At 37.6% G+C, this 27,878-nt stretch overlaps 2 protein-coding genes across 9 annotated transcripts in view; both read right to left on the reverse strand.

Annotated features, from left to right (window-relative positions):
• The window catches only part of nxf1a (nuclear RNA export factor 1a), a 28,463-nt gene extending 10,241 nt beyond the window's left edge, over positions 1-18,222 (reverse strand). Inside the window, exons 1-8 of one of the 4 annotated variants that reach the window (XM_061930342.2) lie at positions 18,148-18,222; positions 17,771-17,861; positions 13,820-13,870; positions 8,049-8,256; positions 3,241-3,391; positions 3,068-3,151; positions 2,378-2,482; positions 2,187-2,267 (exon numbers count right to left, since the gene is read on the reverse strand). In XM_061930342.2, the coding sequence (XP_061786326.1) occupies positions 2,187-2,267; positions 2,378-2,482; positions 3,068-3,151; positions 3,241-3,391; positions 8,049-8,256; positions 13,820-13,870; positions 17,771-17,861; positions 18,148-18,153 (777 nt within the window). In that variant the 5' untranslated portion in view covers positions 18,154-18,222. Of the gene's footprint in view, positions 1-2,186; positions 2,268-2,377; positions 2,483-3,067; positions 3,152-3,240; positions 3,392-8,048; positions 8,257-13,819; positions 13,871-13,937; positions 14,132-14,852; positions 14,881-17,770; positions 17,862-18,147 lie in introns of those variants that run through there. The other 3 variants (XM_061930343.2, XM_072912439.1, XM_061930345.2) reach the window with 3 other exon arrangements.
• A 1,983-nt stretch (positions 18,223-20,205) lies between these two features.
• LOC133576931 (seipin-like) overlaps positions 20,206-27,878 on the reverse strand; it is a 39,920-nt gene continuing 32,247 nt past the window's right edge. For 4 of the 5 annotated variants that reach the window (XM_061930359.2, XM_061930357.2, XM_061930356.2 and 1 more), the window contains 4 exons: positions 27,155-27,252; positions 24,367-24,496; positions 24,220-24,280; positions 20,206-20,351 (listed from right to left, as the gene is read on the reverse strand). In XM_061930359.2, the coding sequence (XP_061786343.1) occupies positions 20,287-20,351; positions 24,220-24,280; positions 24,367-24,496; positions 27,155-27,252 (354 nt within the window). In that variant the 3' untranslated portion in view covers positions 20,206-20,286. The remainder of the gene's footprint in view (positions 20,352-24,219; positions 24,281-24,366; positions 24,497-27,154; positions 27,253-27,878) is intronic. The other variant, XM_061930355.2, reaches the window with a different exon arrangement.

Raw genomic sequence — 27,878 nt, forward strand, 5'->3', positions numbered from 1 at the left:
TGATAAACTATATTTTTATTTACAAAAGTATTTTATTCAAGACAAAAGTTTTGCCTCCCAAAGGAAGCTACATTTAATAACTTTTATTGACAATGTATATTGATCAACATTTGAGCAAAAGCGTCACAGTAAATATGCCAGAATTAGCTACAATCAGGCACATGAGCATCCTTTGAGGGAAAAAAAAGAGAACCATTTTTCTATCGCCACAAAGTGCTGCCGTTTATATTTGTCACATCAAAAATATACCTTTTCGCTACCTACTAATAGATGCTCTAAAATTACAACTGGTTCCAGAACTAACAGTGTTGGGATTGTAATCATCCAAATATGATTAGCAGTAGGGCTGGGCGATATATCGAATATGCTCGATATTCCCCGGGTTTGTGTATGTGCGATATAGAAAATGACTATATGGTGATATTGGAGTATACGTTCTCACGCAGTTGCTTTTAGCTGCGTGCATTACACTACAGGCTTTTCTCACACTTTCTTGTCTCTCCTTCTCACAGAGACATAAAACAAGCGTACCTTCTTACATACGTCACATACTGTCGCGCGTGCAACGTTATACGCCCTCGCGGAGCAGAGGTAGCGGCATGGTAACGCTAGCTGTGATGCTAGCGGAACCATACGAGTGGTAATACGAGAGAAAGAAGGTGTGAATCTGGTAACATATGAAGGAAGAATTAATTCCCAAGATAACAGCAGGGGGTTCATCGTCTGGCGGTGGTTTGGTTTCAAGCGGGAAGATGTTGAACAGACAACTGTAATATGTCAAGTATGCGGCAAAAAGTAGCAGCACTGCTAATTTGTAGTTTTGAAAAGTCACCCGCTAGAGAATGAGGAGTGCTTGACACTCTGCATGTCAACATCTCCGTTCGGTGACACACCCACAAAATGCCCAAGCAACCATTTCCAGATCAACACCGTATGAAACAAATGGTCAACAACAGAAGGAGATAACGTCCGCAGTAACCTACCACATAGTGAAGGACATACACTATTTGATTTCCTATTATGCAGCTCATTTTTATTTGACACTTATTGAAATATCTTGTGTGACATCATGCACAAAAGTGCACTTTATTTGTTTTAAACTATTGTAGTGGCGTTCTGTGCAAAAAGTGCACTTTAATTTAGTTCTTTTGATATGTCATCTTAGTGACATCATGCACAAAAGTGCACTCATAGCTTGTTTTAAAATGTCTCTGACAATCTTGCACTTTCTGTTTTGGAAATGACATGAATGTTTGTGCCACTGCTTAGTAACTGTTTAATAAATACACTTTTGCTAAATTGACTTAGTTGTGATTTCCCTCTCTGCATTAAAGTGTAAAATGAGCATATATTAATGCAGTATGAAGAAGAATGTTTTAATGTAGACATACAGAATCATCATACTGCTGTGATTATATGCATCAAGGCTAAGGCAAAATATGGAGATATATACCGTGTATCGTGATATGGCCTAAAAATATTGAGATATTAATAAAGGGCCATATCGCCAAGCCCTAATTAGCAGCAAAGTAGAAAGCCACAACACAACGTGGCACTTGAGAGCGAATGCAGGCGAATAAGTAAGCTAGCTGGATGATTCCAACTAGCAAGCTTGTTTCGACGCCCTGATCGTCTCCCAGTCCTGCAGCTCAGTGCAGCGTTTAGGCAAGAAGAACAGCGAGTACCTGCGGCTGAAGTGAGCGTTCAACTAATTTAGTTTGGATCTTATTTTTTTGCTATTTCATTAAAAAAAAAACAGGGTAGGTTTTGACGCAAGAATGAATGCTTAAAACCACAGATTTCCACGTACACTGGACATCCCACATCGTGTACAATAGCTACATTTCATCCGTTAAGTTTTTTGAAAATCATTTTATACAAAGTCCAATGTATATCTGTTCTAAAAAGAACTCACTTAATAAAACATTTAATTTTGCTGAGTGTAAGATGCAGTATCTTTTCAAACTACTAGTTTTTGATCAAATAAAAGCGATTTGATTTGAATTTGTTCTGTCATTTGTATTCATTGTTTTCTTTGAAAAACAGGGGGGGGAATTGTAAATCAAATTTTTCTGAAAAATGTTGGAAATTAGATTTTTTAGGCCATATCCCCTAGGCCTAGTTCACATGGTTAATATGAGTTCCTTTAAAAAGATCACTGAATTTTGAAAGGACGTTTGACTTACTTTCAGATGTTCCATGTCTTCAGGCTTCAGGTCAGATAAGAGGAAGTTAGGTGGATTGCTGGTATTGACATGAACTTCCACCTTCAGGAAATGGTTATCATATTAGTAAATGGAGACCATGTTTACAAATTCAACAAAAGTCTAGGTAATCACTCCGACTTTCTGTAAGTCAAAACAGTCAAATAACTTACCTTATAACCATTTGTGTCTGTGATTTTGTGTGAGCATTTATGCAAAGCAGTGGCTGCAGTGGAATCGTCGAGATAGAAATGAGCTCTGCTATGGTCAACGTGGTACTAGAGAGCAAAACATAAGACATAAAAACAAATTAAAACATTTCTTTATTAGACTAGGAACCTTACATTGACTAATAGTTAATATATCTAGTAGTTGCATGTTTCTTTTTTTCTTGCATTGAACAAAGAGCACAGTCCACCAAGTCAAATTCCTTGTGTGTTAATTTAGCCTCTAAAGGCTTAGTGGCCACATGTGTGGACAGCACCTTTTAGCTCTTATTTCCAAAATTGTGTACACTACTGAATTGGGGTCTTATGGCCGCTTATGTGGACACTTATACTGCCATCTGGTGGTGTCAGAAGAGTATAACATACAATGGAATTTGGAAAAAAAAAGTGTAAAAATAAGAATTAGCATGTCACTAAACATGAAGTACACATTTGCGTACTTGTGGACTAAGTACATCATATCAAAAGATGATTCTTAGTTTTTATTCTAATTAGGGTCCAATAAGCCCAAATAGCAAAGAGAAATTAAAAAAGCATGTAAACAAACAGCTTGGGCCTTAAGAGGTTTTATACATACTTGGCTAATAAATCTGATTCTGATTCACAAAATGCAGACAATACGTTTCTGAGCCTCACCTGAATGGGTGTGTAGCGTACTGAGCAGATGTTCTGAAGTGCCGTTAATAACCATTTCTTGTCATATTTTTTGCCATGTGGGATCTATCAAACATAAGTAGCACAAACATGAAGACAATGTGCAAAAACAGAACAAAAAGGTTCAGATAGTTCTGTAGTGACGTAATACGTACGGTTACTTTGTACCAGCCTGAACGGTTTGCGCCACCACCAATGCCTCCTCCACCCCTGTTCCCTCTAAAGCCTCCTCTCCCACCTTTGCCTTGTCGCCTGTCTCTTTCAAAGCGCCCATCTCCTTTTCGAAAAGCCCTTCCGTAGGGGTTACTGTTGAGAAAAAAAAGAGACAACGCAATTACCGTAGTTAAAACATTTATAATTGTGTTGATTTTACATCTTTTAAAATGTCAAGAATTCCTCTAATGCTGGAAGATGGGAAAACCTTATTACACATGGTACGTTTATATAAAAAAAACAATCCTCCCAACTGCTCTGCTGTTGATCTCTCCGTCTGACCACATGATTGTTTCATTTCAGTCTGTCACTATCCAAAATGATGTCACTAGTCATGTCTTATATCTTTCCACAACATCAAACACAACCTAGCAGATCTCTAAAAAGTCTATAATAATAATACATTTTATTTATAGTGTAATGGCCATAGGGGTCCATCGATGTGTATATATATATAATAAATATTGCCAGTCACAATTAACTTGTGCCCAGCTGGGAAAACAAGTACGGTATATATATACTTATGTCATCCATTTACCTAATATTATGAACTGTTACAGGCGTATTCAATAATCATGCTAATATTAAAAATTTAACGTAATAGAATGTGGGGATATAAAAGGCATCCGGTGCTATCAGACCGGGCAGAAGCGGAAATTGACGTCACACACCACCTGGAGCACCTGTCAGCCACAGCGTTTTGCTACGGAGCCACTGCATGTAAGGATCCTCATATTTTTGACCGTTTTTGTGGACTTACCATTGGCCTGTGGAGAACTGGGACGAACAGAGACTCTTACCAGGAGGACTTTGAGTTGGATGCGCGGTGCCGTGAATACGCTACGGCTTTCAAACATTTGATCGCTTGCCCGTACGCGCATGCCGCCATGTGCATGTCACGTACGTAACTTTAGGGACTTTGGGGAAATATATGTGCTGTATTAACTTTGGGGAGGTGAACTTCACTTTGAGCTGTGGGATTGAGTGTGTTCTGCAGGTGTTTGAGTTGTGTTGGCAGGTTATATGGACGGGAGGGGGGAGGTGTTTGTTATGCGGGATTAATTTGTGGCATATTAAATATAAGCCCGGTTGTGTTGTGGCTAATAGTTATATATGTCTTGTGTTTATTTATTGTTTTAGTCATTCCCAGCTGAATATCAGGTCCCACCCGTGACTGCTTCATTTACGTAGTGGCAACGACACCCGGAGAACTTGGTGCGTTTGTTACAATAGAACACTTTCCAAAAATTCAGAGATGCTTTACAGGGTCAAAAACCATAGCACAAGAAAAACTTAAATTTGAGGGGGGAGTTGGGGCTGTCACGACTTCAGCTGGAGCAGATTTCCAAAAGAACAGATGCACCATGCCCATATCTGCAATCTGCAATACAAAGACCACTCTCCTCAGCCAAATCTAAATATTTGTCTGATAAAATCACTTCCGGGAACACCAGGGTCCTGTTCCTACTCATCCACTACTCAGCCATTCAGTTCAGTCAATGCAGTAAAAATCCCATTCATCCCCCCTTTCTTCTGGTGTTCCCCAGGGCCGTCCTTGTCCCTATAGTCTACGTCGTCCTCCACTTGAGTCAGATTTTCTGTTGATATAACATCCATTTCCACTGTTACGTGGATGACACCCAGATGTATGTTTTTTTCCCCAAACACTCTTCCACTTTCTCGCCGTCCTCCCTCTGTGCTTGTTTACAGCAAATCAAATCATGGTTCACTTCTAATTTTCTCAAATTGAACCAGGCACCCTTTTAGGAAAAAAAAAAAAAAAAAAACAGGAACATTTTTATCGACATGAAGTGCAAGCTCAAAGAAAAGGTTGAAAATCAAGACTAAATAAATTTCATGCAATTGAGTGCATCTTTACACGATATTCAGGGTTTCTACAGGTATTAGCAAATCTAATGTAATGTTTCAATGCAATTTTTAATACCCCTTAAAAAAATGGTCTAACTGTACATGATTATTATATATAGTCAAAAGCTTACAATTGTCTGTATACACACAATATGTATTTTTAAATAGTATTACCTCAATAAATACACTACTACCACAGATAAATTAGCCTATGTGCTTACTGTATGCAATAATAGGATTTCACTACTAAACATTTCATATTGATCTCCTTCGGCCTTCGGGGCCACTTTACCCACATAACACTCCTAAGATGATCCTTGTATAGTTGTGCAAGTGTCTGTGGGATTTCAGCATCTTTTTACAAAGACTTATCCCGGATTTTGGACTTTTACAGTATCATTCCATTCACTTCAACCACAATGTTTACAAACGCTTCCCTCCTTGATGGCTCCACATGGCCCTGAACACTTTAGAATTTTCCATCCACCGGCTTCAATCTGGAGCCACAAATCGCTGAACTTGCAAGTAATTCGGCTTTGCTGTGGGCTTTCGTTCAGTTTTCTCCACCGCTATGCTAAGCTGTAACACCACACAGCTGCGCATGCAAAGGACATTTTATGTAGTGCCCGATCGATTCTGACCGAGCACCACTATAGTATATAGTTCCTTTTTGTAGTTAGGTTATAGCGTATTTAAAAGCAAGACTGAAGTGTGCATGTTTTAAATAAAAGTTACGTAATTAGTTTTTTTTTGGACCTTTCCAAAACGTACTTAAGACCGTTTGTGAAAACTTTATAGACATTTTAAGGCCTTAAATTCATTCAAATTGTTGGATTTAAAAATAATTGTAAATACTTTAATACCCTGGTTACTACATTACATATATACCCAGAGTATGTATATAAAACCCTTATTGGAAGTGTTTGGATGTTTTTAGAGCGATTTATAGTTGGACTGGGCGATTATGTGATCGTGATTCATTTGAGTTTGATCACGGTGATCAGCTGGTAGCATATTTCCTCGAGCAAACATGGCGGATATGTCTGTTAATAGTTATCGCAGTAGTAAACCCTAGGGAAGCAACAATGCTTGGTATAATCCTGCAAGGAACAATCCACCTGAATTCCCTGTGATTCTGTGTTTTTGTACATTTGCGTGTGTGTGTCGGTGTGTGCGCGCGACCTCATGTTCCACCGTCACAAAAGTGAGGCTCGTCACGATCTAATGAATGTTCTAACAGCGTTGTGCCTCTTCCCTTTACACAGCTGGAAGCGCAGTCCAAAAGCACAAAATAAATAAATATGACTAACAATAGCATAGAAGTTGAAAGTCAACATTGAGAAAGAGTAACAACTTTACTTTCACTATCTGCTGCAGCTCACCAGTAATCCTGCCCTGAATGTGGACTTGCAGGCACTTAGAACATCTACCGGTATATGGAAAAACGCTATACAGTACAAGTATAAACCATTTATTGTATTGGTCCCGACTAAGAGAATCAACACACTCCTACTTTCATCCGATCAAAATGAAACTGCACTTTGGTGTATTTTCATTCCATATAATATACAGAATTTGGGTTTTAAAATCTTCACAATCTGGGTCACCGCTTGTGTACCAAAGCACTGATGTATACAAGTAATTAAAGAATAAAAATAACAACTTACCATTTGAAAGTGTTGTTTAGTAAATGTTAACTTGAAATAAGTACAATCTCAATTATACTTTGTTTAATGCAGAATACTTGTGATGACAAACAAAAAACAAAATAACACAGGCAACTTTGCCCCACGGACGGTAGCGTGGGTTCCTGTATCGTTACAACTCTGGTAAGCACAAGAACAAAATGACAGTTGTCAGCTGTTAGCATCTATTACCTGAATTAAACAAGTTGTAAATGTTTGTTACAAGATACAGCAGTAGTAAACAGTAGGAATATGGTACACTGTATAATCCTGCACAGGAGAATACATTTTAATAATATACTTATATTTTTTTCCCAATCGTGATATTAATCGAGATCAGATGATATGAAAAAATTAATTGTGATAATTTTAGAACCAAACCTAGAACTAACATGAAGAGAACATTAGCATCAATGCTGCATTTTAAAACTGGCGGTATTACTATATATAACATATGTAAAAAATATCTATGCTTGGACGTTTGTCCATCGATTCATTAATTGCCCACAATCTAATGGAGATGTATTGGAGAATCAAATAGTCCCCAGCTTTACAGTACAGCAACCCCGAGAGCATTTTAGGGATGTAATGATAAATGGCAAAATGATAGACTGCGATAAAACTTAAGATGGTTAGTATCACCGTTTTTAATTAAATTTATTGCAAAACCGTGATTGATAACCGCACTTTGATAAACAGACTGGTGACACTCCTCTTTTACTGGCAAACCAGCACGCACAAACTCAACCTTTCCCATTAAAAACGACTTACCCCCAACTAAACTTGCACACACATATTGCTGAGTAACCAAGGTATTCAATTGTGCATATTGAACCCATAGGCTGTGCTCTCTTGGCACAGAATAACCAATCAGTAACAGTAAAACCTCTACAAATGAGAACGGAAGATGATAAACATAACATGGCTCTTAAAAAGCCAGAACAATATTTAATGTTTCTTATGCCAAAAAATTTAATCTATGTAATTTATTAAATACAACTTAGTATAAAAATTTCAGAGCACATTCAACAATACTGTGATATTAATGATAACCGAGGTACAAAATGTTCATATTATTACATCCCTAGTACCTTGAAAGCCACCATACAAAAGAAATGTATTATTAGAATTAAATTGATAAAAAAGATACACTGCCCAATCCTAAATCAAACCTAACATAAATAAGCCGCACTTACAATCTGTTTTGGGTGTTGTCCTGAGTGGTCTCATTCATCGTTACATCTCCATCAGGATCGTCTAGCCTGGACCGTGGTCCAGGACCACCGAAGCCTCCGCCTTGGCCCCCACGTTGGCGGTCTCTGCGGGAGCGGTCATACGACCGACCCTTATTGGAGCCTTTACCTTTTCGGCTGCGAAAAGTTGGTGCGGTTCGATCATCGTGTTCTGAAAGACAATGTAAATCAAGTTAGCATTATAATCTCAAAAATCACCCATGAATCAAGTTCTTATAGTTACAGTCGTGGTCAGAAGTGTACATACACTTGTAAAGAACAATTTCATGGCTGTCTTGAGTTCCCAATCATTTCTACAACTCTTATTTTTTTGTGATAGAGTGATTGGAGCACAGTTTCGTTCTTTTATGAATTTATTATGAGTCTACTGAAAATGTGAGCAAATCTGCTGAGTCAAAAGTATACATACAGCAATGTTAATATTTGCTTACATGTCCCTTGACAAGTTTCACTGCAATAAGGCACTTTTGGTAGCCATCCACAAGCTTCTGCTTGAAGTTTTGACCACTCCTCTTGACAAAATTGGTGCAGTTCAGCTATATTTGTTGGTTTTCTGACATGGACTTGTTTCTTCAGCATTGTCCACACGTTTAAGTCAGGACTTTGGGAAGGCCATTCTAAAACCTTAATTCTAGCCTGATTTAGCCATTCCTTAACCACTTTTGACGTGTGTTTGGGGTCATTGTTCTGTTGGATCACCCAACTGCGCCCAAGACCCAAACTCCGGGCTGATGATTTTAGGTTGTCCTGAAGAATTTGGAGGTAATCCTCCTTTTCATTGTCCCATTTACTCTCTGTAAGGCACCAGTTCCAATGGCAGCAAAACAGGCCCAGAGCATAATACTACCACCACCATGCTTGACGGTAGGCAGAGCATAATACTACCACCACCATGCTTGACGGTAGGAATGGTGTTCCTGGGATTAAAGGCCTCACCTTTTCTCCTCCAAACATATTGCTGGGTATTGTGGCCAAACAGCTAAATTTTTGTTTCATCTGACCACAGAACTTTCCTCCAGAAGGTCTTATCTTTGTCCATGTGATGTCAGATGAAACAAAATTGAGCTGTTTGGCTTAGATTAATTATAAGATACACTTTATTTGCAATTATTACATTTGTCTGAATAATTTGATTACATACTATTTTATACTGCTTTAATACAGCGAAAATTACGTAACTGTTCAATTGCATATATGGCGGAAGGAGCTGTGTGGTAATATGGTTTGGACACAATGTATTATGGGTAATGGCAGTCAGGTATGGTGGAATCGAGCCACAGATTTTTGACCTTACTCTTACTTTTTCTAACTCTTTCTGACTGTAACAAACTCGCTTTATTTTGCCATTCATTTGTTCCCACATCTTTTATTGTTTTACGTTTTTGAAGGATTAAGTCGACAAGTAAACGATACAAAACGAAGAAGAGCGTCTGGAGTTTTGTTTGTTGTTGCCGCAGCAGGAGAAAGTAGAGGAGCGTCAAGCTAAGGCTTCATTAGGAAACTACAATTAAGATTTGCTCACATTTTCAGTAGACCCATAATAAATTCATAAAAGAAGCAAACTTCATGAATATTTTTTGTGACCAACAAGTATGTGCTCCAATCACTATCACAAAAAAATAAGAGTTGTAGAAATGCTTGGAAAATCAAGACAGCCATGACATTATGTTCTTTACAAGTGTATGTACACTTTTGACCACGACTGCATGTATACCCAACAAAGTTAAATTGTTTATATAAAAAAAAACCACCAATCCAGAAAAAGTACTGGATTGTCACGAGAGAGTTAAGTTTAAACATGGTAGCATTTTTTGTTTCACGCAGGTTTAAATCTGGGTGAAGTCATAAATGTGAAAAAGTCTGAGCAGAACGTTGAGAGTCAGAGAGTGACTGTGTAAACCAGTGTTTTTCAACCACTGTGACGCGGCACACTAGTGTACCGTGAGATATTGTCTGGTGTGCCGTGGGAGATGATGTAATTACACCTAATTGGGTTAAAAATATATTTTGCAAACCAGTAATTATAATCCGCAAATGTGCCATTGTTGAGTGTCTGTGCTGTCTAGAGATCGACAGAGTAACCGTGTAATACTACTCCATATCAGTAGGTGGCAGCAGGTAGCTTATTGCTTTGTAGATGTCGTGATCACAATATGCGGACGACAGCGAGAGGCAGTGTGCAGGTAAAAAGATATCTAATGCTTAAACCAAAAATAAACAAAAGGCAAGTGCCGCTAAGAAAAGGCATTGAATCTTAGGGATGGCTATGCAAAACGAAGCTAAAACTGAGCTGGCTGCTAAGTAAACAAAAACAGAATGCTGCACGACAGCAAAGACTTACAGCGTGTGGAGCAGCAGACGGCGTCCACAAAGTACATCCGTACATGACATGACAACAACAAAATAGGAGCGCAAGACAAGAACTAAAACACTACACACAGGAAAACAGCAAAAAAGTCAAAATAAGTCAGGGCGTGATGTGACAGGTGGTGACATTGATTGATTGAGACTTTTATTAGTAGATTGCACAGTACATATTCCATACAATTGACCACTAAATGGTAACACCCGAAAAAGTTTTTCAACTTGTTTAAGTCGGGGTCCACGTTAATCAATTCATGGTATAAATATATACTATCAGCATAATACAGTCATCACACAAGTTAATCATCAGAGTATATACATTGAATTATTTACAATCCGGGGGATGGGATGTGGAGTGGGTTGGTGCGCGGGGGTTAGGTTTGGTTGATATCAGCACTTCAGTCATCAACAATTAAATAATCTGAGAAATGGACATTGTAACAGTGTAGGTCTGACTTCGTAGGATATATACAGCGAGCAGTGAACATAGTGAGCTCAGAAAGCATAAGAACAGGTATATACATTTGATTAATTACAATCCGGGGAGGAGAGATGGGGTGGGGGGAAGGTGTTAATCTAGGGTAGTAGCTGCCTGCAGGTGTTCTTTTAGTGCGGTTTTGAATGAGGGTAGAGATGCACTTTCTTTCACACCTGTTGGGAGTGCAGTCCATATTGATGTGGCATAGAAGAAGAATGAGTCAACCCTTTGTTAGATCGGAATCTGGGTTTGACGTGGTTTGTGGAGCTCCCCCTGGTGTTGTGGTCATGGTGGTCATTTATGTTAAGGAAGTAAATTGACATGTACTTTGGTATCAGGGAGGTGTAGCGGATTTTATAGACTTGGCCCAGTGCAAGTTGTTTTACTCTGTCCTCCACCCTGAGCCAGCCCACTTTGGAGAAGTGGGTAGGAGTGAGGTGTGATCTGGGGTGGAGGTCTGGAAGTAACCTGACTAGATTGTTCTGGGATGTTTGGAGTCTATATTTGAGGGTTTTGGAGGTGCTGGGGTACCAGGAGGTGCATGCGTAATCGAAAAAGAGTTGAATGAGAGTTCCCGCTAGAATCTTCATGGTGCTTTTGTTGACCAGAGAGGAGATTCTGTGGAGAAATCTTGTTCGTTGGTTGACCTTTTTGATTACCTTGGTTGCCATTTTATCACAGGAAAGATTAGCCTCTAGAATGGATCCTAGGTAGGTGACCTCATCTTTCCTGGTGATAACAATGTCACCCACTTTAATAGTGAAGTCATTGACTTTCTTAAAGGGGAACATTATCACCAGACCTATGTAAGCGTCAATATATACCTTGATGTAGCAGAAAAAAAGACCATATATTTTTTAAACCGATTTCCGAACTCTAAATGGGTGAATTTTGGCGAATTAAACGCCTTTCTATTATTCGCTCTCGGAGCGATGACGTCACAATGTGACGTCACATCGGGAAGCAATTCGCCATTTTCTCACTTTCGTCGGTGTGTTGTCGGAGGGTGTAATAGGGACGGATTCAAGTTGCACCAGTGGCCCAAAGATGCAAAAGTGGCAAGAAATTTGACGAAATTTGTTCAAAATACGAGGGTGTGGGGAAAGCCGACAAAATGGTCAGTCGTTTGTTCCGCACTTTACCGACGAAAGCTATGCTACGACAGAGATGGCAAGAATGTGTGGATATCCTGCGACACTCAAAGCAGATGCATTTCCAACGATAAAGACCCTACCTTCCCTGGCCTGCTGACATCAACTCCAAAACTGGACAGATCAGCTTTCAGGAAAAGAGAGCGGATGAGGGTATGTCTACAGAATATATTAATTGATGAAAACTTTATTCATTACTCGCGGTTTTACGTAAATTATTATACATAAACTGTGTTTACCAATAATTTAGCTTAAAATCATTTATTTTTTTCAATCATTCGAGTACATTCGGGTAGTCTTGTGTAATGCAGTATTTTGTGTCTATTTAGGTATGGTTAAACTGAGTGCTGAAATCGTGGAAAAATATATGTTCTTAGCGCGCCTGAAATTGGCTGTCTGCACTCTCAAAGTGCATGTTGTTGCCAAATGTATTTCATATGCTGTAAACCTAGTTCATAGTTGTTAGTTTCCTTTAATGCCCAACAAACACATACCAATCGTTGGTTAGAAGGCGATCGCCGAATTAGTCCTCGCTTTCTCCCGTGTCGCTGGCTGTCGTGTCGTTTTCGTTTGCATACGGTTCAAACCAATGTGGCTCAATAGCTTCAGTTTCTTCTTCAATTTCATTTTCGCTACCTGCCTCCACACTACAACCATCCGTTTCAACACATGCGTAATCTGTTGAATCGCTTATGCCGCTGAAATCCGAGTCTGAAACCGAGCTAATGTCGCTATAGCTTGCTGTTTTATCTGCCATGTTTGTTTGTAATGGTATCACTGTGTGACGTCACAGAAAAATGGACGGGTGTATATAACGATGGTTAAAATCAGGCACTTTGAAGCTTTTTATAGGGATATTGCGTGATGGGTAAAATTTTGAAAAAAACTTTGAAAAATAAAATAAGCCACTGGGAACTGATTTTTAATGGTTTTAACCCTTCTGAAATTGTGATAATGTTCCCCTTTAAGGTTGATTTGGGACCCAAATAGGATGGATTCCGTTTAACCTAAGTGTATGGATAGCTTGTTGTCAGCGAGACAGTTGCAAATACTTAAGAGTTCGGCACTGAAGTACGCCTACTTTGAGACAAGAGCTATAGTGATGCATGCTTGGTTATGGTTAGAATTCATATCCAACAATTGCGAGGACAACTTTTTACTGTCAATATCGGCTGCTGAGTTTAATTTTTTATGTTTTATGGACGGCGTGGCGCAGTGGAGGAGTGGCCGTGCGCGACCCGAGGGTCCCTGGTTCAACCTCGTCATGTCCGTTGTGTCCTGAGCAAGACACTTCACCCTTGCTCCTGATGGGTGCTGGTTAGCGCCTTGCATGGCAGCTCCCTACATCAGTGTGTGAATGTGTGTGTGAATGGGTAAATGTGGAAGTAGTGTCAAAGCGCTTTGAATACCTTGAAGGTAGAAAAGCGCTATACAAGTACAACCCATTTATCAATTATTTATTTCTGCTGGTGGTGTGCCTCGAGATTTTTTCAATGAAAAAAATGTGCCTTGGCTCAGAAAAGGTTGAAAAACACTGGTGTAAACTAATGTGTAGAAATAAACATCTGTATGAATATTCGCCTGACAAAGGACGTGTTATTACAGTGTGCAATGTGGCTAGGTGACGTTCGTCAGACGGGTGATTATACAACAACGACGTAACTTCAGCGTTGAAATAATAAGAGCTGATGGAGCATAGAGTCAAAAAGAAACATTTTTACCTCCTGGAGTCATGAAAGCAGTGCATGTAACTTCTCTTGTCAGCATAGAGCCTGATCAAAGAAGGTGCCAGAGGAGAAGTAGTGTAAGGTTAATGCAGCACATAACAATGTTACTCACCAAAGTAATGACTCCCTTCCGACATATTTTGGCGAGAGCGTCGGTTAGTAAGATAAACAGTCGAAGGGTACACAGTTACACCGTTGATGGATAAGCAACTGAAAAGCCAGACGCCACAAAGAAAAAGTGGGCCGTTGCCTCGCTAACCACGTAGCTTGACTTAGCTCGCTAACTAGCTACAGCTCGAAGCCGGAAGTGAGGACATTCCTTTTCCGGTTCACGAAAATGGCGGATTCTATTCAAACACGAGTCGTCTTAAAAACACGACGCAATACATCGGGCATTGACACTGTAAACATGTTTGTAATACATTTCTGCACAATAATAAACAGTACGGACTTTGCGCGCATCGTAAACGAATGGGCCAAAAACTTCGAACAGCGTCATTATTTATTTGGCTGCGCATGCGCTGTATTCAAATACGGCGCATGGTATTAAATAATCATTAAAATTAGCAAACATGTTTATTAATTAAACAGAGGCGCTTCATGTTATCTAGACGTGGATTTAATAGCTTTACGACAATAATTATATTCATCCATGAGAGCATTTTTGTTGTAAATTGTGAGGTGTGTTTTTACAAGTGATGACAGATGTGAACAAGAGCATGTATTGTCTTTGTGTGATGTTGTAAATGAGGCGTGGTTGTATGTATATTAAGTATGTGTCAATGAAAGGGCATTTTGACTTTTCTTAATTTGATTACATGCTATAGTATGATTTTATTGTCATCATTTTTGTATCCCTTTAATTTAGGTAGCCAGGGACTGCAGACGGAAAATTGCTATTTAGCTTTAATCTGGTACAGAACATATCTGTCTTTGAGCTTAATGTTTCTGTGCATTGTCCCTTCATATAGAGACTAAACTAAAGTAATATTTAAAAAATTATTAAATAAAATGGACGCCCAACTTCCTCTGATTTAGTGCTCTTGTCACCTGCAGGTTGGGCCGGGGACACCTTTCCGATGGCTGTCCAGCAACTGAAAAATCCAGACTGCTGCTAACCATAGACATCTTATAAGTAGACGCAGCGTCGAGATATTGGCCGGCCATTTTGAAGTGGTGACGAGGAGCCGGCGAGCAGCCTAAACTGACAGTTGACAGGTAGAAAACAAAGATGCTAGAAAACAAAGATGCTAAACTGACAGTCGACAGGTAGAAAACAAAGATGCTAAACTGACAGTCGACAGGAAGAAAACAAAGATGCTAAACTGACAGTTGACAGGTAGAAAACAAAGATGCTAAACTGACAGTTGACAGGTAGAAAACAAAGATGCTAAACTGACAGTTGACAGGTAGAAAACAAAGATGCTAAACTGACAGTTGACAGGTAGAAAACAAAGATGCTAAACTGACAGTCGACAGGTAGAAAACAAAGATGCTAAACTGACAGTCGACAGGAAGAAAACAAAGATGCTAAACTGACAGTCGACAGGAAGAAAACAAAGATGCTAAACTGACAGTTGACAGGTAGAAAACAAAGATGGTGTTCAGCGTTTTCCTGCTCAAATGAGCGGACTGTTGAAAATAGGAATCAGGGGATTACTTTTCACAAGTAAGATTTAACATTGACATACTATTGGTTGTATTTTGTGAAAAGAATATTACCAGAGTTAAGAAGGAGCAAAGGTCTTCAATAGTACCGTACTGAAATCGAAGCCGCTAGCAAACAAGAGTATGACCGTAATAGAATTGCTTGTCATTTACATTAATTACATTTATAAATGTCATACTTGATTAACATACAGTTGAAATAAATGATTGTGACAACTAAAACTAAATTCACCAGCCGCCACTGACTATGATACATTCTCATTTTAGGCAAAGTATAAGACAATACTTTCTTAACAGTATAATTGTAACCAGGAATAAGTCTTCAAGTAACAATATTCAAATACTAACATTGTTGGGTAAGACAGAATTTGGTTTTATTCTGAATCCAGTGAAACAGATTGGTGGTTTTAGCTGATATAAAGACTTTCAGGTGTTTATATATGTTTATGTTTAAGTATTTGGCAGACGCTTTTATCCAAAGCGACATACATAAAAAATACATATAACTCAATCAGTGTAAGCATCATCATTTAAGGGAAGAATGTAAAACAAAATATCAATACAAAGTGTCAAGACAGAATAAACTCTGCTGCTGCAGCATCAGAGGGACAGTCTATAACGGGTCACCAACCTTTTTGAAACCAAGAGCTACTTATTGGGTACTGATTAATGCGAAGGGCTACCAGTTTCCATCCATTCATTTTCTACCGCTAATTCCCTTTGGGGTCGCGGGGGGCACTGGAGCCTATCTCAGCTACAATCGGGCGGAAGGTGGGGTACACCCTGGACAAGTCGCCACCTCATCGCAAGGGCTACCGGTTTGATACACACTTAAATAAATTGCCAGAAATAGCCAATTAGCTCAATTTACCTTTAACTATGTTATTATTAATAATTAATGATATTTATCTTTGTGGAAACACTGATCTCACAATAAATATATATAGAAACAGATAAATATCAATATGCAACACTTTATTTTTATATTTTCTCTAAGTGCACATTTTTCAAATTGGACATTTTCAAATGATCACTTCTAAGACAGTCTTGTGAAATCACAATATCCCATTTTAACTAGCTAGCCACTAACATTTTTTAACAAATCATGAATTACTTTGCACCATGTTTGTACAAATAATAACTCATGTAAAATACAAAAGTCAACTCTCAAATTTTTAAATAAATCATGTCACACTTTGAACTGGACACCAAATCTGTTATCTGTTTCTTTGTCAGTTAGTGAACACCAAGTCTTTAAAATATTTTCTTGGATTTTCAAATTCTATTTGAGTTTTGTCTCTCTTAGAATTACAAATGTCGAGCAAAGCGAGACCAGCTTGCTAGTAAATAAAGAAAATTAAAAAAAATAGAGGCAGCTCACTGGTAAGTGCTGCTATTTGAGCTATTTTTAGAACAGGCCAGCGGGCTACTCATCTGGTCCTTACGGGCTACCTGGTGCCCGCGGGCACCGTGTTGGTGACCCCTGGTCTATAAGATATATATATATATATATATATATATATATATATATATATATATATAATGTATTCATACAATGTTTATGTAGGATATACGCATGTATATATATAACCTAATCATATTGTTTCTTCAATTTAAAAATAGCTGACCGTTTTTTCCCCCCTTCTCTGGGATTATATTCCCAGTTTTGATCTCGGACATCTGGTCACTTACAGCATATAAGAATATTCTATTACTGTTAATAATAAAACATGTGTCCTTTATCATAGACGCGTATGACAAAAAAGCGTGTGAAAATCAGCGGTATTCAGTGAGGTAAAATGAATTAAATGCGCTGACAGTTCATTGCTCCTGCCAAATGAATTGCAGTGAGTGGAGCGGATCACCACTCCAAGATGGCGGCCCCGCGTCTCGTCGACGCCAGTAGGCAGTAGCGCTCGATGCTGCGTATCCTTAAAAGATGTCTATGGTGTCAACAGTTTTCTAAAAAAACAGGACGCAATACATCGGGCATTGACACTGTATACATGTATGTAATACATTTCTGCACAATAATAAACGGACTTTGCGCTCATAGTAACTGAATGGCCCAAAAAAGTTTGAACTATTATTCGCCATTATTCATTTGGCTGCGCATGCGCTGTATTCAATTACGGCGCCTGGTATTCAATTATAATCATTAAAATGAGCAAACGTGTCAATAAATGAAACAGAGGAGCTTCATGTTATCTAGACGTGGATTCAATAGCTTTGATAATATTTTGAGAACTAATTAAATAAAATGGATGCCCAACTTACTCTGATTTAGTGCTCTTGTCACCTGCAGGTTGGGGCCACCTTTCCAATGGCTGTCCATGCCGTAAGGCACATATATGCCTGTGTGGTAGTCCTACATCGTCAAGACAAGAACACATATATGCTTGTGTGGTCGTCCTACATTGTCGAGACAAGAACACATAACAGGGATATCGTGCACAAAAAAACGTGCTATTGACAATGCATTGCTTCATTTAGTTAGCTTAGCTCACGCTAGCTCATTATGCTAGCGATACATCATTTTTGGTTTCACCCGACAACATTTGACACAGCCTCCACCAAGTACTTTTAATATACTGTGACGTCTGTGACGCGACGGCGCGATTAAGCGAAGACAAAGCCCTTTTATAACAACTCACGTCCATGTCTTGTTACGGGGTCCCGCCTTTCTGTTTGCCGCGAACCGGAGTTCAAAATGGCGCCTCCTGTGACGTCACCGTTGACGTCATTGTGCGCGGTTTCCAGTGTGGAGCAACACAACACTGCCTGTCGATTCATCCTGGACAATATTCATGACACATTTGTGCTTTGTTTTAAAGATGTGCTGTTTGGATTTACACTAGGGATGTCCGATAATGGCTTTTTGCCGATATCCGATATGCCCCAACTCTTTAATTACCGATACCGATATCAACCGATGCCGATATCAACCGATATATGCAGTCGTGGAATTAACACATTATTATGCCTAATTTGGACCACCAGGTATGGTGAAGATAAGGTACTTTTTAAAAAACTTAATAAAATAAGACAAATAAATTAAAAACATTTTCTTGAATAAAAAAGAAAGTAAAACAATATAAAAACAGTTACATAGAAACTAGTAATGAATGAAAATGAGTAAAATTAACTGTTAAAGGTTAGTACTATTAGTGGACCAGCAGCACGCACAATCATGTGTGCTTACGGACTGTATCCCTTGCAGACTGTATTGATATATATTGATATATAATGTAGGAACCAGAATATTAATAACAGAAAGAAACAACCCTTTTGTGTGAATGAGTGTAAATGGGGGAGGGAGGTTTTTTGGGTTGGTGCACTAACTGTAAGTGTATCTTGTGTTTTTTATGTTGATTGAGTAAAAAACAAAAAACAAAAAACCGATACCGATAAAAAAACCTGATACCGATAATTTCCGATATTACATTTTAACGCATTTATCGGCCGATAATATCGGCATCCCTAATTTACACTGTACGAAAACAAATTTGAAAAGGAATTTGACCTTTGCAACCTCATTATACTATTGGCTAAGTTTTATATTCATAAATGTAAGTTCCTCAATACCCGACCTGTTTCTTGTGCCTTTAAAAAAGAATTAGAACGCTCTAAAAACCAAAAAGCTGTGCAAACGATGATGCTGTGTTCCAAATTTAAGTTATTTACTGAAATTTAGTGAGCCTATGGCTTTGCACTTTATTTGTTATACATATATATAATTTGCATTCTATTTTAGTTACTTTGAATTTACAACCCCCTGGCGCTGTTTTGTACCGTTTTTGTACTTACTTTGATTATTATTTCTCCACTGTTTGTAAATGTTGAAATTTATAAATAAAGGTTTATAAAAAAAAAAAATAAAAAAAAAGAAATAACAACAACAACAAAAAAAGCAACAACACTGCCAGTAAGTTTGAGTGTTGAAAAAAACTTGGCACTGAGTTGTATTGGCACTGAAACAAGTATTTGTACTATAACATATTGAATTGAAAAATACACAAGTTGTCTCTCTTTTTTTGTTTCATTATGTTTTTCAATGCTTATCTTCAGATGTATTTTATTTTTTTTACAGTTATTGGGTTCTGGATCCATACCACCGTAATGACCAACATTACATTACAGTAGTGCAGTAGGCCAAAGTCTTCATTAAAAACAAGGCAGAGGTTTTATTCAACAAGTATATCTAATATTTTTGGCCACTGTAACATTACACACAGTTTGAACAGTAACACTGTGTTGGAATTTAGGAAAATAAAACACTGTACTTAAACAATGAGCCAAATATTTGGTTTAACACAAGATGGAGCCTGAGAATCACTCTTTTAGTTGACATTTGTAAAATCTAGGTTGGTAAACAGAGAATATCTTTAAAAAAAAAAACACTACACATTCCAATTTTACGGGGTTTTATTACAGTTATATCTGGAAAGCTGCCCGATCCAGTCCTTACTTTATGCATAATTGTTCTTGGGCCCATGTCAAACATAACACAAATAAAACTGCACCAATCTGTGCTCGTGTCTTTTTTTTAATTTTTGTTCCCAGCAGAGTACTAAACAAATGTGTGAACATTTGCATTGACAAACCACCCTGAAATAAGACATTTTATAGAGGAAAATCTTCTATTCCAGTCAGTACGGTATATATATATATATATATATATATATATATATATATATATATATATATATATATATATATATATATATATATATATATGGATCTTGAATTCCTACCAAAAAATCATAGGCCACAATAACAAATGGCCACAGGCTTTAGCTAATTTGTTGTGCTGCTGGCGGTCTTCCAGCTGCTTGTCCTGCCGGTAGCTCTGCAACGCCTGCCAGGAAATGAACTGGCATGTTTACGACACTTTGTACAAACATCCAAGCAGGCACGAGACGCACAAGATACAACCTTTCAAACTGACTTCTGACTGATTTCCACACGTTGCAAAATACTTGTACTTGTAAATTGAGAAAACGTTTGAATCTGGCGTTGGATCCACGTGGGTTGGTTGGGGAAATGACCACATTTCAATAGCATAAACCAGTGTTTTTCAACCGTTTCTGAGCAAAGGCACATTTTTTTCCTTGAAAAAATCTCAAGGCACACCCCGAGCAGAAAACATTAAAAAATGAAACTCAGTTGACAGTAAAAAGTTGTTCTGGCAATTGTTGGATATGAATTCAAACCATAACCAAGAATGCATCACTATAACTCTTGTCCCAAAGTAGGTGTACTGTCATGACCTGTCAATCACGCTCTGACTTACACTATATTGCCAAAAGTACTTGGCCACCCATCCAAATGATGAGAATCAGGTGTCCTAATCACTTGGCCCGGTGTATCAAATCAATCACTTAGGCATACTTGCCAACCTTGAGACCTCCGATTTCGGGAGGTGGGGGGGGTGGGGGGGGGGGGGGGCGTGGTTGAGTGAGGGCGGGGGCGTGGTTAAGAGGGGAGGAGTATATTGACAGCTAGAATTCACCAAGTCAAGTATTTCATACATATATATACATACATATACATATACATATGCATATATATATATATATATGTATGTATATATATTATACATATACACATATGCATATACATATATATATATATATATATATATATATATTATACATATACACATATACATATATATATATATATATATATATATATATATATATATATATATATATATATATATATATATATATATGTATATATATATGTATGTATATATATCCTGAAAATATGCAAACGAAACTGTGTTTAGATAATTGATACTTCAAACTTGCATAAATAAATCTTAAGGAATATAACATAACTTGGCTTCTGAGAGCTTCAAAATGTAATGAATAAAATGCTAAAGTTGTTGATAAACAAGCAATTATTTTAATAATTAAATATGGTCATTTTAAATTAATTATTATGATCATTTAAAATTAATGATTTCAAATATGTTTATTTTAATGTATAATTCTATGGCTGGATGTAATAAGGAGTCAGAAAAAAATACAACTAAAAATACAATGAATTTTGATGTTTTTAGCAAAATATAGTAAACATGTATTTTTTTTTAAATTAATAAATATATTTATTTTTAGGTAAGATAAACATAATAATACAATGTATCTCTAGTCTGAATGATTTAGTTCTTTTCACCCTGTTGTCCTCCCATCATAAAGAAAAGGCTGTCCTCACTCAGGTCCGCATGGAGTTGGAGGGGGCGTGGCCTCCAGCTCCGGCTGAAAATCGGGAGATCTTCGGGAGAATATTTGTCCCGAGAGGTTTTCGGGAGAGGCGCTGAATTTCGGGAGTCTCCCGGGAAATTCGGGAGGGTTGGCAAGTATGCTTAGGCATGGAGGCTGTTTCTACAAACATTTGTAAAAGTATGGGCCACTCTCAGTGATTTCCAGTGTGGAACTGTCACAGGATGCCACCTGTGCAACAAATCCAGTCGTGAAATTTCCTCACTCCTAAATATTCCAAAGTCAACCTTATTATAAGAAAAGCGAACAGTTTGGGAACAACAGCAACTCAGCCAGCAAGTGGTAGGCCACGTAAACTGACAGAGAGGTCAGCATAGTGCAAAGACTTTCTGCATAGTCAGTTGCTACAGAGCTCCAAACTTCATGTGACCTTCCAATTAGCCCACGTACAGTACGCAGAGAGCTTCATGGAATGGGTTTCCATGGCCGAGCAGCTGCATCTAAGCCATACATCACCAAGTCCAATGCAAAGCGTGGGATGCAGTGGTGTAAAGCACGTCGCCACTGGACTCTAGAGCAGTGGAGACGCCTTCTCTGGAGTGATGAATCACGCTTTTCCATCTGGCAATCTGATGGACCAGTCTGGGTTTGGAGGTTGCCAGGAGAACGCTACATTTTGGACTGCATTGTGCCGAGTGTGAAATTTGGTGGAGGAGGAATTATGGTGTGGGGTTGTTTTTCAGGAGTTGGGCTTGGCCCCTTAGTTCCAGTGAAAGGAACTTTGAATGCTCCAGGATACCAAAACATTTTGGACAATTCCATGGGATGGCACTTCAAGTTCATATGTCAGTAAAGGCAGGTGGCCAAATACTTTTGGCAATATAGTGTATTTGGAGTTTTTTGGTGTTTTCCTGAGTGTAGTGTTTTAATTCTTGTCTTGCGCTCCTATTTTGTTGTTGATTTTCATATCATGTACGGACGTACTTTGTGGACGCTGTCTGCTGCTCCACACGCTGTAAGTCTTTGCTGTCGTCTAGCATTCTGTTTTTTTTTTACTTTGCAGCCAGTTCAGTTGTAGATTCGTTTTGCATAGCCTTCCCTAAGCTTCAATGCCTTTTTGTTTAATTTTGGTTTAAAAACCTCATAAGGCTTAGTTGGCCACATCCGTGGACAGCACCTTTTAGCTCTTATTTCCAAAATTGTGTACACTACTGAATTGGGGTCTTGTGGACACTTATACTGCCATCAGAAGAGTATAACATACAATGGAATTTGGAAAAAAAAGTGTAAAAATAAGAATTAGCATGTCACTAAACATGAAGTACACGTTTCTGTACTTATGGACTAAGTACATCATATAAAAATATGATTTTTAGTTTTTATTCTAATTAGGGTCCAATAAGCCCAAATAGCAAAGATAAATAAAAAAAGCATGTAAACAAACAGCTTGGGCCTTAAGAGGTTTTCAGCATTAGACATCTTTTACCTGCACCCTGCCTCCCGCTGTCGTCTGCATATTGTGATCACGACAAACCATGTTCCCGACATCTACAAAGCAATTAGCTACTTGCTGCCACCTACTGATATGGAAGAGTATTACACGGTTACTCCGCCGAGCTCTAGACAGCACAGACACTCAACAACGGCACATTTGCGGATTATAATTACTGGCTTGCAAAAAATATTTTTAACCCAATTAGGTGAAATCACATAATCTCCCACGGCATACCAGACTGCATCTGTCATGTCTGTGTAATCATGTTTTGTTTTAAGTCATGTTTTATTTAGTTTCTGGCTTTTCACTCCCTTGTCTTGTTTGCATGATTACCCATTGGTTTCACCTGTTCCACGTTTGGACTCATTGTGCACTCTTGTTTGTCACCATAGCAACCATTAGTTTTCACCTGTCACGTCACGCACCTGTTTCACGTTTTGAGTCACGCACCTGTTTTCGTTAATCATGTCTGTTATTTAAGCTTTTCATTTTCTGTTGTTCGTCCTGACGACCACACACCACATGTATGCTCTGTCCATTTTTTCATGTCCATGTTCACGCTGCCCCTTTTTTGTCCATGCCAAGTAAGTTTTCTTTATTCAAGCCATAGTTTGCAAGTTTTGTTTAATTGTTCATAGTTTATTCTCCGCCACTGTGCGCGCTTTTTGTTTGATCTTTTTTTTGTATTTATAGTCTTTAAATAAATCATGTACCTTCATTCCCGTCTCGCCCGTGCCAACTTTCCGTTGCATCCCGGAAAAGCAAACTCCCAAGATCAAGTCCTGACAGCATCTCACGGTGCACTCGTGTGCCGCGGCGCAGTGGTTGAAAAACACTGGCTTAAACAACGTCACAACTTGACATTGAATAAACGTCATCAAAAAGCATGTTGTTCCAAGGTTAAGTTGGAGTTGCTCAAGGTCAGAACATAATTAAAGAACATTGCTTCAATGTCTTGTGCCTGCTTGGGGTCTTTTAAGTGCAGTCAGGGGTTTTTGTACCTGAACTATTGTCATTCTCACCGCTGTTTGACGTCACCGTGTCTACTCCATTGACTTGGACCTGCGGACAAGAAAGGCATGCGCCTCACATGAAGACATGGCACGCTGATAATAACAAGGAGTGAATGCCTCCAAAACAGGACTCACCTGTTCTGATCTCCTTTCCACACCTAAAAGCAGCCTCACGTAGCTGAACACTAGGAGGACACTGAGGAAGACGAAGTTACTCGCCACACCAACCAGGGCAGAGAGGACTGGGTAGTTGAACAGCAAGTACCTGCAAGAAGGAGCACACAGATCAGGGTTGTAAGTTCAAGTTCAAGTGACTTTAATGTGGGCCCGAAGGTAGGTTTGTTTTGCCCTGTAAAATACGGGAACATTGCATATGCATATATATTAAAATAAACAAAAGTATTAACACAAAACAGATAACAACACGACAAAGTACTCAACAGGCTGCCTGGGACCAGCACCAGGACCAGGACCAGGAAAAGAAGAAGAAAGAAAAAGTCACATGAACAATAAAAAGAGGCAGAGTAAAAGTTAGTAAAGGACAATAGATAAAACTACCATCAATTAATAACTAGATAAAATGAATAAACATGTGCCATATACAGTAGCTATAGTTTGTTTGTTTTTAGATCAATATATAAAATGAAGAAATATGTGCCATATAGCTATAGTTTGTTTGTTTTTAGATCAATATAAAAAATGAATAAATATGTGCCATATAGCTATAATTTGTTTGTTTTTAGATCAATATATAAAATGAATAATTATGTGCCATATAGCTATAGTTTGTTTGTTTTTAGATCAATATATAAAATGAATAAATATGTGCAATATAGCTATAGATTGTTTGGTTTTTAGATCGATATATAAAATGAATAAATATGTGCCATATAGCCATAGTTAGTTTGTTTTTAGATCAATAAATAAAATGAATAAATATGTGTCATGTACAGGAGCTATAGTTTGTTTGTTTTGTTTGTTTTTAGATCAATAAATACAATTAATAAACATGTGCCATATAGCTATAGTTTGTTTGTTTTTAGATCAATATATAAAATGAATAAAAATGTGCCATATACAGTAACTATAGTTTGTTTGTTTTTAGATTAATATATAAAATGAATAAACATGTGCAATATAGCTATAGATTGTTGGTTTTTAGATCAATATATACAATTAATAAATATGTGTCATATACAGTAGCTATAGTTTGTTTGTTTTGTTTGTTTTTAGATCAATATATACAATTAATAAACATGTGCCATATAGCTATAGTTTGTTTGTTTTTAGATCAATTAAGAAAATGAATAAATATGTGCCATATAGCTATAGTTTGTTTGTTTTTAGATCAATATATAACATGAATAAATATGTGCCATATACTGTAGCTATAGTTTGTTTGTTTTGTGATCAATATATAAAATTAATAAACATGTGCCATATAGCTATAGTTTAAAAGGGACAAGCGGTAGAAAATGGATGGATGGATGTTTGTTTTTAGATCAATATATACAATTAATAAACATGGGCCATATAGCTATAGTTTGTTTGTTTTTAGATCAATATATAAAATGAATAAACATGTGCCATATAGCTGTAGTTTGTTTGTTTTTAGATCAATATATAAAATGAATAAATATGTGCCATATAGCTAGTTGTTTGTTTTTAGATCAATACATAACATGAATAAATATGTGCCATATAGCTATAGTTTGTTTGTATATCAATATATAAAATGAATAAATATGTGCCATATAGCTATAGTTTGTTTGTTTTTAGATCAATATATCCTCATCCTTTCTTAGAGCGCAGTTTGATAAGTGTTCTCCATTACAGATGCTAAAACCAGCCCAATGTAGGTCAACATTGCTGTGCTAAGGGAAGGATTCTTAACACTCTTGACCTCGGGGCCCAATATTTCCACTGCAGAGGGGCCCGCTCAAATATGAACAATTAATTAGTAATCTTACTATTGATTCTAATCATATTCAATAATGATATCCTAGTTACAGTTTAACAGGGTACACATGATATAAAACAATGTGTTAATCACAAAGATTATTCATTATAACATATAAACTTTAGTCAGGCTGATTAGAAAAATAAAACAGAAAAAAAAGGGACTCGTAAGAACTGAAAAAAAAATTGCATACAGAGTGCTGAAGTGAATCATCCATCCATTCATTTTCTACCGCTTGTCCCTTCAATTCTAACTAAATTAACAATAATAATATATATGTTTCTTGAATAAAGTGTTGATAAAATGTAGGTGCTGTAAAAGTAGCACTTTTGTCACGGCGCAGGCTCAAACTCGCCTTTTTTGCGGCAGCTGGGTCTGTCAGCACCTATGTTGGCAGCGCGCCAGGACACGCGCCAGCCGCTTCATTCCCATGCACTGGCACAGCTGCAGACAATCCCTGATCAGCGCACCTGGACCTAATGAGGGAGGTCTGTATAAAGACCAGCGGACCTGACGATCCTCTACCGGAACGCAGTTTCAATGGAGGATGCGCTAGCTGTTCCAAGTTGGGACCCAGGATGGACCACTCCTCTGTGCATCAGTTGGAGACGTCTCTGCGCTGCTGACTTGTCTACGTTCAAGATGGTCTCCCTATGGACTGGACTCTCACATTATTAACGGTACCCACTCCACATCCACTGCGCCGGTCCCCGGGGGTCGGGGGTTTAAGGGCTAGTAAGACGGTGGGGCATGGTTTCAATCGTAATCTGGGAACGCCTCCACATACGGCCAGCTCGCAGACAGACTCAAACACGTACGCAAATTTGGAACGCAAAGCTTAACCAAAACGTGTTTCATACATCACAAGGAAGGAAGGGATTTAAACGTAAAAAAAAGACCCCACCATAGGTCCCCTTTAAAGTATTATTCTTACAATATGTTTACTACTGTGTGCACTCTCACCTTATACCAGTGAAGTAAGCATGAATGTAGAGCTGTGAGGAGTAGATCTGCGCCTTGTTGGACAGAATCTCAATGACTGCTCTGACTGAGGGGGAATACTATAAGAGGGGAAAAAACATGGATATGTTTAAGAAATGTACAAAAAAACAAGTCACGCTATTGTGTGCCGTTGACCATTACGACTTGAAGCAAATGAGGCCAGATTGAATGCATTTGTTGGTTGCAACCAACAGAGGTGCTGTTGACTCAGTCACAACTCGCTATATACCTGTATGTATATATATATATATATATATATATATATATATATATATATATATATATATATATATATATATATATATATATATATATATATATATAGCCTTTTGAGACACTTGTGATTTAGGGCTATATAAATAAACATTGATTGATTGGTTGATATATATATATATATATATATATATATATATATATATGTATATAAAATGTATATGTACTTATATATATATATATATATATATACATATATATATATACATATATACATACATACACATATATATATACACACATACATATATATATATATATATATATATATATATATATACATACACATATGTATATATATACATACACATATATACATAACATATATATATATATATATATATATATATATACATACACATAAATACATTAATACACAAGTATATGTATACATACTAGGGTTGTACAGTAT

Source organism: Nerophis lumbriciformis, linkage group LG36 (assembly GCF_033978685.3).
Source record: "Nerophis lumbriciformis linkage group LG36, RoL_Nlum_v2.1, whole genome shotgun sequence".
NCBI lineage: Eukaryota > Metazoa > Chordata > Actinopteri > Syngnathiformes > Syngnathidae > Nerophis > Nerophis lumbriciformis.